Source organism: Mesoplodon bidens (assembly GCF_964165515.1).
Source record: "Mesoplodon bidens genome assembly, chromosome: 8".
NCBI lineage: Eukaryota > Metazoa > Chordata > Mammalia > Artiodactyla > Ziphiidae > Mesoplodon > Mesoplodon bidens.
In genome coordinates this window covers 113,230,104-113,243,965 of record NC_138165.1, presented here as the reverse complement: position 1 = coordinate 113,243,965, position 13,862 = coordinate 113,230,104, and the positions used below count along the sequence as shown (strand labels likewise).

General features: G+C 53.5%; 1 protein-coding gene across 4 annotated transcripts in view; it reads left to right on the top strand.

Moving 5' to 3' along the window:
• Positions 1–13,862, top strand: part of KIF1A (kinesin family member 1A) — an 89,187-nt gene that overhangs the window by 12,041 nt on the left and 63,284 nt on the right. For all 4 annotated transcript variants that reach the window (XM_081241671.1, XM_081241670.1, XM_081241669.1 and 1 more), the window contains exon 2: positions 7,585–7,752. In XM_081241671.1, coding sequence (XP_081097797.1) covers positions 7,647–7,752 — 106 coding nt within the window. In that variant the 5' untranslated portion in view covers positions 7,585–7,646. The remainder of the gene's footprint in view (positions 1–7,584; positions 7,753–13,862) is intronic.

Below are 13,862 nucleotides of genomic sequence, written 5' to 3'. Positions count from 1 at the left end.
GGCTCAGGAACTGGGCCCCCAGCTGCCCTGGGCAGACAGGTCCAAAGTCTGCTAGAGAAGCAGCTAGACTCCTGAGAATTCTCCCCACCTGCTCCTCCCCCATTTCTTTCTTCCTTTCTAACTCTTCTCCCTCCTTGATCTCATCCATCTCCATGACTTAAAGAGTCAGTGCTCACAAGCAACTGATGCATTTTTCCTGCCCTGCCCCCTCCTCAAATGCTCACAACCAGCCTCCTCCCTGACATCTCCAGGCATCTCCTGCTGGCGCCAGGGTTAAGGGGTGAACAAGATGACAATCCTCCTCTGGCAGAGCCTCAGCTGCTGGTTCACGTGCACCGGGTCCTTCTCAAGGCAAACCTTCAAGTCCCGAAGGTCTGCCTGGCAAACCCACAGCTCCCTTGGGGACGGTGGGTTCTGGATTGACCTGGGACTGCTGTGAAGGACTCCCCACCTCGACCCCCATGACTTAAAGCTATACATTTCCTCGTGAGTTCTGTGTGAACTGCACTCCACAGCTTTGATATCTTGTATCCTCATTATTCAGTTCAAAATATTTTCTAATAGTCAATGAGTTTTTTTTCCTTTGACCCATAGGTTATTTAGAATTGTATTGCTTTATGTCCAAACAGTCAAGAGGTTGTAGGTTTTTTTGGGTTTTTTAAATTAATTTATTTATTTTTGGCTGTGTTGGGTCTTTGTTGCTGTGCGAGGGCTTTCTTTAGTTGTGGTGAGCAGGGGTACTCTTTGTTGCGGTGAGCGGGCTTCTCTTCTCTAGTTGCGGTGGCTTCTCTTGTTGCGGAGCATGTGCTCTAGGGTGTACAGGCTTCGGTAGTTGTGGCACGCGGGCTCAGTAGTTGTGGCGCACAGGCTTAGTTGCTCCGCGGCATGTGGGATATTCCCAGACCAGGGCTCGAACCTGTGTCCCCTGTGTTGGCAGGCGGATTCTTAACCACTGCGCCACCAGGGAAGTCCTGGTTGTAGGTTTTTTTATTGCTTTTTTGTTTGGTATTGATGTATAGCCTAATTCTACTGTGGTCAGAGAACATATGAATTTAATTTTATGAATTTAATGAATTTAATTATAAATTGAAATTCGTTAGCATTTACTTTATGACCAGCATATGGCTAATTTTAGTAAATGTTCCATGGGCGCTTTAAAAGAATGTGCATGATAGATATTTTTCCTTTTCAGTAGCTGATAGAATAGGCAAAGCAGGGACTTCCCTAACAGTCCAGTAGTTAAGACTTCGCCTTCCAATGCAAGGGGTGAAGGTTCGATCCCTGGTCGGGGAGCTAAGATCCCACATGCCTCGCCAAAAAAGACAATAAAACAAAAAACATAAAACAGAAGCAATATTGTAACAAATTCAATAAAGACTTTGAAAATGGTCCACTTCAAAAAAAAAAAAGATAGGAAAACGAAAAATTTTTATCTTTTTATTTTCAGTCTCTCTGTGTCTTTTTATTTAAAGATGTCTCTTGTCAACAGACTATAACTTAAAAAAAAAAATCTGTTCTGACAGCTGTAACATTTGACTTGGAGTAATAGTCCATACTAATTGACTTGAGCTTTTATCTAGAGTCTTAAATCTTCATTTTCCATTTGACATTTTTTTGTTCTGTTTTTCCTCCTGTATTGCCTTCTATTGGATTAATAAAAATATTAAAAATTTTTTCTATTTATCTTGCTATTAACCTGTTAGTTGTACATTCTTTCTCTGCTCTTTCGATGGTTACCCTAGCAATTGAAACAAGTATCCTTGACAGTCTAATATAAATGATTACTTTTCTACTTAATGTTGAAACCTTAGAACCTGTCTTTTGGCTTCCATCATTTCTGTTGAGAAGTCAGTTGTCAATCTTTTTTTAAAATATAAATTTATTTATTTTATTTTTGGCTGCATTGGGTCTTCAGTTGCTCCATGTGGGCTTTCTCTAGTTGTGGTGAGCAGGGGCTGCTCTTCCTTGTGGTGTGCAGGCTTCTCATTGCAGTGGCTTCTCTTGTTGTGGAGCACAGGCTCTAGGCATGCAGGCTTCAGTAGTTGTGGTGCGTGGGCTCGGTAGTTGTGGCTTGAGGGCTCTAGAGCACAGGCTCAGTAGTTGCGGTGCATGGGCTTAATTGCTCTGTGGCATGTGGGATCTTCCCAGACCAGGGCTCGAACCCTTGTCCCCTGCATTGGCAGGCGGATTCTTAACCACTGTGCCACCAGGGAAGTCCTCAATTGTCAATCTTATTCTTGTTCCTTTAAAGGTCTTTTTTTTCCTGCCAGCTTTTAATATTTTTCTTTTCATCTTTGGTACTCGACAGTCTTATTATGATGTGCGTTGGTGTAGTTTTCTTGGTGTTTGCAGAGCTTCTTGAATCTGGATGGATATACTTCAGTAGTTTTAGACAATAAATGGTCATTCTCTTTTAAAGTATTGCTTCTCTCCTATTCCATTATTCTCCTTTTAGATTTCAGTTGCATGCATGTTCGACCATTTCACTGTGTCCTGTATTTCTCTGACTCTCACTTTTATATTTTCCATTCTTTGTTTTCTCTGTTCTTTAACTTTCTGTTGACCTGTTCTCCACTTCCTGAACACTGTCTTCAGATGTGTCTAATCTCTTCAGTTCTTAATTTCAGTTATTGTATTTTCAGTTCTAAAATTTCCATTTGATTCTTTTTTATAGTTTCAAATCCTCTTGCAAAATTCTCCATTTTCCATTTATTTTCTCCATCCTTTTCTCTCTTATTTTGAACATATAAGTCATGATTATTTTAAAGCCCTCATTTGATAAGTCCTAGATCTGGATCATATGTAGGTTTGTTTCTTTTTTTCTTTTTACCTTTCTTTCCCAATTTGTTTTGAGTCATATAGCCCTGTCTCTTTTCATGACATGTGAGTTTTGATTAGTCTCAGATGGTGCCTGTGAATGCATATTCGAGGCTCCAGATGGCTCAGATTTTCTCTTCCAGGCAGGTGGAGTGAGGGTCATCCCTCATTCAGTCAGAGACCAAGCTGAGTCAGCGCTGGCTGCAGTTTGATAAGGTGTGGCCTGCCTGTGGTTCTGCCCTGCTTTTAGATTCTGTGCCTTTCAGGGCTTTCAAATCAGGCCCTGGCGTGATTGCTGTGGCCCCTCCTCCCAGTGGACCCAGAACTCTGACCTCTGACTCCTTGGCACCTGAGACCGTGGAAGACTTCTCTTTGATTTCCAGACGCTTTCTACTTGAGTTTTAAACTTCCGCCCCTCATGCCTTCGGAGTTTGGCAGATGTCTTAAGGGGAGAACTGACCATTTGTTCGGCTTAAGTCTCTGCTTCTTTCTCCGGGGATCTTGACCTCTCAGGTTTTGTTTTTCTCCACCAAAAAGTTCTGCAGGTTCTCCATCCCTCAGCAATGGCTTTCTGCCTGGAAAAACTCTAGATTCCCAGCCTCAAGTCCGTGACCAGAATGCAAAACGCTCAGGGAGAAAGTGCTGGGGAAAGTCCTCCCCTGCCCCGGTAGCCCCATCTCTGGAATCTTGGCCTGCCTGTCTGCATGGCTTTTGTAACTCTTAGACCTTCAAACAGATTTAAAAATTGTATGCAGCTCCTCTAGTTGTGCACGGAGGGGAGGGAGCAACCCTCTGCCGCCAGCCACTCTGCCACCTGGATGCACAAGTCCTCCTTTGTTTTTCATGCTTGGTGTCAATGCATAGTTTCTATCCAGAGCCATAAGCAGAGTCTCCTATATGTTCTTGTAACCCTTTCCAAGATAAAGTTCTAGCTCTATTTTTCAACATGGGATAGCCAATTGTCCAATACCAATCTTACCCAAGCCCTGCAATGCTGCTTTATCATATGTTGGATTTGTCTCTGTGTGTGTGTCTGTCTGTGGCCAAGCTTCATCTTTTCCATTGATCTCTCTGTTCTTGTGCCACTACTAGACTTCGTAAATTATTGTAGCTTTGTAGTAAATATGATAGCTGGTAGGGGATGCTCCCCCTCTTTGTTCTTATTTTTCAAAACTCTCTTCCAAATACTTGCCAAATTCCACTGAAAATCCTGTTGGAATATTTTGCTTATTGGAATTGCGCTGAATTAATATAGCTAAATCTGAGGAGAACTGAAAATTTTGCAATGTCAGATTGAACATCTTTCATAAATATTTTCTTCATTTCTAATTATTACCTATTTTGGCACTTGGGAATCACTAATTCAAAGGATATGGCCTTTATTTTTAAGGCATAAGGCCTGTTACTAAAGGCTTGCTAGAAATCTCACCCCAGTTTGCATTCCCACCAAGAATTCATGACCTTGTTCCTACTCTTCCCACTCCAGCCAGAATGTCCTAAGGCTTTTCTCAATTTCGAAAGGGTAAAGATTTTCCAGCATAAGGAAACCTGGATTCTCAGAGAGGTACGTCCTCCAGTCCACCCTGGATGGTCATACATGGATGTAAGAAGGTGAAACAGTGTTGGAAAAAAACATTCATGGTGTGTAGATGAGGGCGCACTTGGGCTGTGAGGGGCTGTGGGGCGGAGCTGGGCATGATTCCAGCCCCTGAATTCTTCCCCCCACCCACCTGGGCTTTTGCTCGTGTCCTGAACTGGTTGGCCCTCAGTTGTTGGCTGCTCTGGCACTTCCCTCTCTCCCTGTAGCCTCTGGAAGAGCTGTGTGCCTGAGGGGACAGTCCTGCTCCGTGCCCAGCCTGCTCCGGGGAGCCTAGGAGCTGGCCCTGGGCTTTACAGCATTGACTTCAGCCCTGGCCATGCCCTCCCCCAACTGTAGAGAGAGGGTCCCCAGGGTCTCTGCAGACCCCTCCTGCTCTTGGTCCTGGGGTCCATGCACAGAGGTCCCTGCCCCATTCTAGAAGGGGGTCTTTTGGCCAGATTCTCCTGAGGGTGTCAATTACAGGCAGGGAGACTGAGGCAGAAGATTCCCTTTTCAGAAGGGGAGATGGCATGGAACCTCAGTGTTCCATGGAATCACCCTCCCGGCTCACCCGAGTCTCATGGGCACTGCTCTGTCCACTCATCTTGGGCCCGTGGGCTTCCAGCCCAGGGCGGGACAGCCCTCTCGAGCCGGCACAGACCTGGCATGGAGCCTGCCCGGGGCCTGCGTCCTCGGGAGGTGGGAGGGGTGCCTCCTCCATGTGAGTGTGACCTTCAAGTGGACGTGAGGGTCAGCTTCACATTCACACCTAGGTGGTGGCCAAGCAGGCCCAGGGAGTGGCAGCCGTGTGCAGAGGCTCACTCCGTGGTGGCCGACAGTGGCCGCGCCCTTGCCCTCCTTCCTCAGGCATTTGCCCCGAGCCTGGCCACACCGTGGGTTCCCTCTTGGCTTTCCCCTTTTGTTTGTTCTTAAAATTTTTCCAAAGTAACATATGGAGACGTGGCATCCACGTCCGTCAGGGCTGCGAGTCTCCACGGGAGAAGCAGCCCCGCCCGGGGCCTCACCCTCCACATTCCGTTTTTGGTTTTGTCTGATCCGTTTAGATCCCACTGGGACAGAGTCAGCTTTTCTGCCCCGTCGCACTGCCAACGACCCCGCCACATGCAACACCTCTCCCCGTCTTCCTGCTGTGTTTCCTGTGTGTTGGTTAGTATTTTGTGTTTACACCAGCAGAACTAGTGAACATTCTTTCCTGCTGCTCTCAGGAGTGGACTCTGCTTATATTTTCTTTCTTGGAGAACATTATATCAGGAATGAGTGATAACATAACGCCTGGGGTCATCACTGATCTCTCATCAAACCCCCTGACGGATGCTTCTCCACGTGGGGAGACCACCTCCCGCCTCGCAGCCCCGTCTTCTCCCCGGCTGGGTCCCCTCCATTGTCCTCCGATGAGGGACGTCCCCGCCTCGAGGCAGCCCCAAGGTCCTGCTGGGACCCCTTCACCGTCCTCCGGGCTGGGCCCGCACCCACGTCTGCCCCACCAGCCACCTGCTGGAGCACAGGTTCTAGCCTCCTGCTGAGTCTTCCTGGGTCTTCCTCTCACCCTCCCTCCTGGTTGTGGTGTGGCTGAGCTCAGAGTTCTAGGCTGAAAGTTGCCGTTCCTCAGCAATTTGAAAGTGTTTCTTCATCTGGTATCTATGAGATGCTGATGCCATTCTGAGTCTCCATCCTTTCTCTCTGGAAGTTTCTGGAATCTTCCCTTTAGCCCCGAGGTTCTGAAATTTCACAGTTTGCTGTGGTTTCTGACTTTTTATAGCAGGTGGGGTAGGTAGACCCTTTGAATTTGGAAACTCATGGCTGGCTGTACTGGGAAGTTTTCTTGAATTATTTCTTTAGTAGTTTCTTTTCATTGATCCCCAAATTTTATTTCTCTCCTCACACAGAAAATTACTTAATTGTATTTCCAACCTTTTAATTTACTTTTGAAGGTTCTGTTTTCATAGTCTTAATTTCCAAGGACTCTTTCTTATTCATTAAATGGTCCTTTTAAAAAAAGCATACCTCACTTGCTCACGGGTGAGTAAATTTTCTTTCTGAGGATATTAATTACAAGGTATTTAAACATTTTTTTCCTTTTCTTCCTGCTTTGTCTCTTTCTGTTGTGTTCCTTTTCTACTTGTTTTAGTCTCTGTATTGCTTGCTAGAGGCTGTGGTCCTGCTCAGTTTCCCCAGTAGAGAACCCTGCCCTCTTCCCTGGCAGCCAGCAGGTGGGGGCCCTGCAGCAGGAGGAGGAGGCTGGGGTCCCCCACTACTGGGCATCTTCACTGGGCTTTTCATACCCACCTTCAGCTGGTCCTCAGAACTCCAGGCTGGACCAAGCCTCACTCTCCCAGAGGGTAGCCTCTGGCCTCCTGCCTGATGGTGGCATGGAGGGGGCAGGTCCTGGACGTTCACCGGGTGGGGATGGTGGTCTCGGAATCTTCATTACTCTGCTGGGGCTGCAGTAACAAAGTACCATAGACTGAGGGCTTAGACAACAGAAATGTATTGTTTCACAGTCTGGAGGCTGGAAGTCCCAGATCTGCAGGGTGGTTCCCTCCAAGGCCGTGGGGGAGAACCATTGCCTGCCTCTCTCCTGCCTTTTGGCGGTTTACCCCCAGTCCTTGGCTTGTAGACCTCTGTCTTTGTCTTCACGTGGTACTCTCCCTGTGTGCATCTCCTTTTATAAGGACACTGGTCACCCTGGGCAGGGCCCACCTCACTCCAGTGGGACCTCATCTTAACCAGTTACAGTGCCAGGACCCTGTCCCCAAATAAGGTCACGTTCTGAGGTCCCGGGGTTTAGGAATCAGCATGTGAATTTTCAAGGGATACCATTTAACCCATGACATGGCCTGACGCTCCCTCTGCTAACTTTCCACAAACACCTGTTTTCGGTCCCACACAGCCTCTGACCTTCAGAGGCACCTGGAGTCTTTCCGGATCCCAGAGAGCGAATCGGCTGTTTCTTGTTAGGTTCCAGCTTTCCTAGGCTCCTCTCATCCCGTTGGCTTTCTTCCCTAAAACTCGTGGCATTTCTCACCTGCAGCTGCCCTGCTCCGTTCCTCTTCCTTGTGGACTGGTTATCCGAGCAGGTGTCATTTAGCCCCTGTCATTGCCAGCCAGAAACATCTGTTCTGCCTTTTTGGATATTGTTTCTAACTCACGTCTCCCTTTTTCCCAAGGTGTCCCCCGTGCCTGCTGGGGCTCCCGCCGCCACTAGGAGTGACCCACGAAGGCCGCAGAGATGGCTGGGGCCTCGGTGAAGGTGGCGGTGCGCGTCCGCCCCTTCAATTCCCGAGAAATGAGCCGCGACTCCAAGTGCATCATCCAGATGTCCGGAAGCACCACCAGTGAGTATTGCGATGGGATTGCCGTTGCTGCTGGTCCCTCGGGGCCATGGGTCCTGGGCCTCCCGGCCCTGGCTCCCTCCTTGTCCGCCCCGGGTGTTGGTTTCCTGGGACTGCAGTAACAAATGACCACAAACTGGGTGGCTTAAAACAACAGAAATTTATCTTCTCACAGTTGTGGAGGCGAGAGTTCAAAACCAAGGTGTTGACAGGGCCACACTCCTCTAGAGGAAGATCCTTCCTGCCTCTTGTGGCTTCCAGTTGTGGCCGCCAGGTTGGCCTGCGGCTGCATCACCCCAATCTCTGCTCTGTCATCACGTGGCTTCTTCCCTGCATGTCTGTGTCTTTGTGTGACCTGATAAGGACACTGACCACTGGACATACCCTAATCCAGTATGACCTCATTTCAACAACTGATTACATCTTCAAAGACCCTGTTTCTTACATTTTGAGGTTCTGGGTAGACAGGGGCCACTTTTCAACCCAGGGCACAAGGTTCCTGATTTCTTGTCTTGTTTCAGCTGCTTTTTACTTTGTCTGCTCTTTTGTTTTGTTTCTAATTGTAAGTCATCTCAAGCCTTTCTGAGAAGTAGGAGGCCTGGGGTCAACAGGATGAACAGGGAGTAGTAAGAGACAGAATGGCCATTTTGAGAAGGTCAAGAGGACAGGCATGGCCTCCAGGGTCCCTCTACTGCACAGGACCTGGCTGCCAGAGCAGCAGAGAGGACTTAGCCCCGAGCCTCCCCTTGCTCTTTCTGGCGCCACAGACTTTGTCCTGAGTTGGGGCACGTTTGCAGAAGAGTGGACATAGCCCAGTGTGCAGCTCAAGGAGTTCTCGGCAGCACCCCGCTGCTGAGATCAGAGCGATGCCGGCACCCGGAAGCCCCCCTCCCTGGCTCCACCCACCCTTACCCACAGAGGGAGCCGGCATCCTTGCTTCTAACACTGTAGGTTAGAGGGCTTGTTTGGGGTCCCCTGGAAGTCAAACCAGTGTTTGGGTCATCCCCTGCTGGTCAAGAGCCCACCTCCACGCTTGGTGACTTAGAGCAAGAATTCGCCGTCCTCTCTCCCAGCTGTGGGGTTGGCGGGGCTCAGCTGGGACGTTTGCACTTGGAGCGGCTGCCGTCACCGCAGGCTCCGGTGGTGTGAGCCGCACCGAGCGGACCTCGGGGTGTAGGAGGAGGATAGGCCTGGCCCGCACCTAAGTAACCCCACCCCTTCTGTCATCTACCAGGTTGGAGGGAGGGGCTGCCCCAGGGGAGGGCGCTCAGGGCTGATGGCAGCTGCATCCCTAGGCCTGTTGAGGGGCTGAGGCTTTGGGCATGGCTGGGGGTCTGTGCAGGAGGCCCTGGAGCAGGCTGTGGAGGCCCCGCTCAGAGCCAATGGGGGGGGTCTGTGGGGCATATCTGGGGGCTCCTAGTGACTCTTGTGAGTAGTGTTGCCTCTGCTTGGTCCCTGGAAGCAGAACTGAGATGAGGATTTGGGTGCCAAGAGCTTATGTGGGAGGTGGTCCCTGGATGCACTGCGGGGGTGCAGAAGCCACGAAGCAGCAGGTGAGCAGGTGGCCGCCACGGGCAGCCGGGGCTCAGCTCGCTGGGACCCTCTGAATACAGAGTGCACCTCTGGGGTGTCCTCCCCAGGAAGCGGCTGCCCAGCGCAGGTGGAGGGTCCGTCCAGGTCCTGGCTTTCTTGTGTCTCCAGTCTGGCCCCCTCGAGGCTGGAGAAAGTGCTCAGGAGGTGTGACTCAAGCCTTAAGGTGGGAAGCCAGGGACTGTGACCCCGGGTGGGAGCGTGACCCTGGGTGGGCAGGCGGCATCTGCACGAGGAGCTGATAGGGTTGCGGCCACGTCACTGTTGGGTGACCCAGGACATCAGGAGTGGCTGTGAATCCCCATCCATGCTGGGTCAGGCCCCAGCGGCATAGTCGCCACCTTAGACAGTAGCTGGGGGTCTTGGCTTGAGGGCCTCACAGGTGACCAAACCCTACGGGAGCCTGTAGAATGGACAGAAAGAACAGAGGGATCAGAGGCAGACCCCGTGTCTCCCCTGGAACTTGGGGGCGGTCCAGGACAGGGTGGGGCAGGTGTCACGGAAGCAAACAGCTGGAGGTGATGGTGGGCTGCACTCAGGGGAACTTCTGATCCTGGGGCCTGAGAGACAGAGACAGAGAGAGACAGAGAGAGAGACAGAGAGACAGACAGAGACAGAGAGACATAGAGACAGAGATAGAGACAGAGAGAGAGGTAGAGACAGACAGAGACAGAGAGATAGAGGGATACAGAGAGAGAGATAGAGACAGAGATAGAGACAGAGATACAGAGAGAGAGAGAGAGAGAGAGACAGAGAGAGAGAGAAACAGAGAGAGAGAGAGAGGGAGAGACAGAAAGAAATAGAGAGACAGAAAGACAGAGAGAGAGATGACAGAGAGAGACAGACAGACACAGAGAGAGAGGCCGCCCTCAGCACAGGGAAGCCTGCCTGAGGAGTGGCGTCAGAGGGCAGGGTGACCTTTATTCCTGGAGGTCCTCGACAGGGGCTAGGGCAGGGCAGGCGGCTCCAGAGCCGACCTGAGGCAGATGCTCATAGGAGCTGGATTTGGGCAGCAGCTCATGACCGTTTTGTCAGGGTAGGAACTGATCTGGCCAGCCCTGCCAGCGGGGGTGGTGACATACTCCTTGAATCTCAAAACGAGGGGCACAGCAGGAGACCCCAGTTCTCTGAACGTGCCACCTGGAATCTCCACTGTGACACAGAAATTAGAAACACTTAAAAGTCAGTTTAAATTCTTACCCTGTAATCATGGCCTCGATAACAGCACTCTTCATCTGAAACACAGCGAATCTAGCAATTCTGTGAGCTGACCAGATTGTACGTGACGTGTGCTCCTGTCCCACCGTGGGGACCCTACTTCCAAATAAGGTCACAGTCTGAGGTTCCGGGAGGACACTGTTCAACCCAGGACAGTGCCTGGAGGGGAGGGACCCGCCCCAAACCACAGGGCGATGCCTTCAGGGCCAGGCCCCCAGCCTTCCTCCTGGACCCTGGCAAGCTGGGCCCGGTGTGTGTTTTCAGGGAATGGACCACCGTTCTGGAAGGTCCACCGGGACCCTCCTGACCAGCAGCCCCCGTGTGGTCTCAAAACCTAACCCATCTGAGAAGTCGGCCCCATTTGCCATCACTATTCTAGAATGTTCTGGGTCCAAATACAGTGAGACTGGGCCTGGGAGTCCACAGAAGGGAGCTCGGTTTTGCCAGGAGGTGGTGACGCGGTGCAGGCCTTTCTATTAGAGGAATGGCTCCACACACGTGGTGTCAAAGGAGGGGCCCTGGGGGCCAGCGGAGTCCTGGTCAGCAGCCTCGGCCGAGGGTGCTGGGGGCCTGCCGTCACTGGCTGGCCCCAGGCCAAGGTGCCCCTGGTGCTCCCTGCCTTGAGCTGCCTCTCCCCGGGGGTCACCCCTGAGAGTTGCAACGGGCTCTCCACTTGCAGGGTTAGGGTTAGGGCTGCCTGAGCCCCTCGGGGCTGAGGATGCTCCCACGGCCCAGGTGGGGAAACGAGGCTTGGTGGGGTCAGGTCAGCACACGTCACCACACGGGAGGGGAAGGTGGGGGTCCCTCCACGTCCACGTCTCGAACATCACTGAGCTCCAGCCTACGCCAGGCTCCACTCCTGGCATCGGGCCCCGGGGAGCAGAACAGAGGCTCTCACCGCCCTGGGGGTGACGTTCCAGTGGGGCCACGGAGATGGAACTAGACAGGCCGGTGACAAGGGCCACAGATCGCAGTCAGGCAGGCAGTGATGGGCGTGGGGGGCCTTGCCGGGGGTGTGGAGCGTGGGGGCCAATCAGGTCAGTGGGAGGAGCCGTCCCACCGTCCGGAGAGCCCTCACTGAGGGTTCATGAGGACCGGCACAGGCCCCATGTTGAGAGAACGTCCCTGAGGCTCCTGACACTGAGGTCTTGGTCTCAGTTTTAGCGAGGCCCCTCGCTCTCTCTCTCTCTCTCTCTCTCTCTCTCTCTCTCTCTCTCTCACACACACACACACACACACACACACACACACCGCTGTTTGCCGATTTCCGTGGTGTCAGTGCTCTCCCCACGGACAGTTGTAAGCTACCCAGGGTTTAACCACAGACCCATGGAATTCCTCAGAGTTGGGCCACGGCTCCCGGAAGGGCGGGCGCAGCACACGGCTGTGGGGCTTCAGGCTCCGAGAACACGGCTTCCCTTGCTTAGCTCCTTCCCTGCTGCTCCCGCCCCCCATTCAAGCTGGGCCCTCACAGCTGTCGCCTTTGTCCCTCTGCGCTCCTGCAGCAGGGGCGGAGGGCACGGAGCCCCCCGCTCAACAGCCCGCGGTCCCGTCCCCCTCCTCAAACCCATGGAGGAAGCGACCCGAGAGCTGCCCGGGAAGCCCCTCCCCACCAGATCGCCTCAGTGCTGACAGGCGGCTGCCCGTCCAGCCCTAGTCCAGGCAGGTCGCCCTGGTGAAGGCTCAGAGGTGCCGGTGGAGAGCAGGCCTGGGGTGGACCCTGGGGAGCGCCATCCCCTCTGGAGCTCAGAGCCCCATCTGTGACGACGGAGACGCCCCAGGACCCCCGCAGGACACCTGGGGGTCAGGACCAGGGCGGGGGTCAGAGCCGCACCAGGGGACCCCGCCCGAGGAGGAGGGGGCAGGCGGCAGCAGCTCCCACGGGCCGGAGCAGCTCTGCCGGGTGGTCCCCGCGGTGGGCTCTCCTCGTGGCCCACTCCGCAGTCGCTGACCCGCGCAGCCGGCTGTCCCCTGCCCACCCAGCGTTCCTTGAGCACATCCATGCCCCGTCCCTGGTGGGGGGTCCTCAGGGAGCTCCCGGTGCACACAGGGCACACAGCAGACGCCCCGGCACCAGGACACAGTCAGAGCAAGGTCAGCGCCGGGGGCAGGTGTCGCAGCCCGCGAGCAGCAGCGGCTGGGTGGGGTGGGCGGAGGAGGTGCACGGAGGTGGGGCACGGGTGGGCGCCGTCGGGGGCCCTGCCCAGGCTGCCTGCGCTCGGAGACGCCGTGATTGTCGTTTCCGTGGCGCCGGCATTACCGCGCTCAGGTTCTGGAGGAGTTGAAACCGGGACGGCGAGGTCTCCTCTCAGCCTCACTCCTGGAGCCAGCATGGACATGACCCCCTCTCGGCTCCAAAGAAAGGGCTGTGATGGTCAGTCACCTACTCCCTCCTGCCGGCCTCCCAAGGGTGCCGGGTCATCTCCCAGAGCCCATCAAGCCTGGGGTCTGGGACCCAGAGCCGGTCAGCTCCTGCCCGCCAAGCCGTGGCCCAGGGCAGCTGCCGAGTGGGGCGAGGCCGGTGGGAGTCCCAGCGTCCCAGGGCTCCAGAGCAGAGCGCCGTGGACGGGACGGCTTAGACGGCAGTTCCCGAGGCTGTTAAGTCCCCGATCAGGGTGTCACCGGGTTGGTGCCTTCTGAGGTCCAGAGGGAGAATCCATTCCCTGCCTCTCTCCAGCCCCTAGTGGTTTTCTGGCAATGCCGGCATCCCCTGGCTTGTAGAAGCACCATCCCAGCCTCCCCCTCCCCCTCCACATGGCCTTCACCCTACGTGTGTGTCTGCGTCAAATCTCCCCTTTTATGAGACACCAGTCATGTTGGATTAGGGCCCACCTGACCCCAGTATAACCTCATCCTTACCAGTTACTCTGCAAGTATGTAAATAAGGTCACATTCTGAGGTCCTGGGGGTTAGGACTCAACATGTGAATTTTGAGGGGATATAATTCAGCCTGCAACAGGGCCAGGGCTTGTTCTCTTGGTGTGAGTTACAGGTCACCCTGGACACGCGCTGGTGGGGAAGGGTGGGGGGGTCCTGGATTCCAGAGGGGCGAGGCCCCCAGCCCACTGCAGCTGAGGAAAGCCAGTCCAAGGGGTTGGCAGACATGTCTTTCATCTCCAAGTAGGTGGGGGGAACGTGGTCCTCAGATGGGATGAGGTAGGGTGGTGGCCTGGAGCCCTCTCCCACCAGGATGGCCCAAGTCCCTGGTGGAGGTGAAAACTCCCGGCCAGGTGGGCCCTCGGGGGTCCTTGGGGTCCTCTATCAACACAGGCATTGGGTGTTCAGACTGTCCCAGAGGGCAGCCT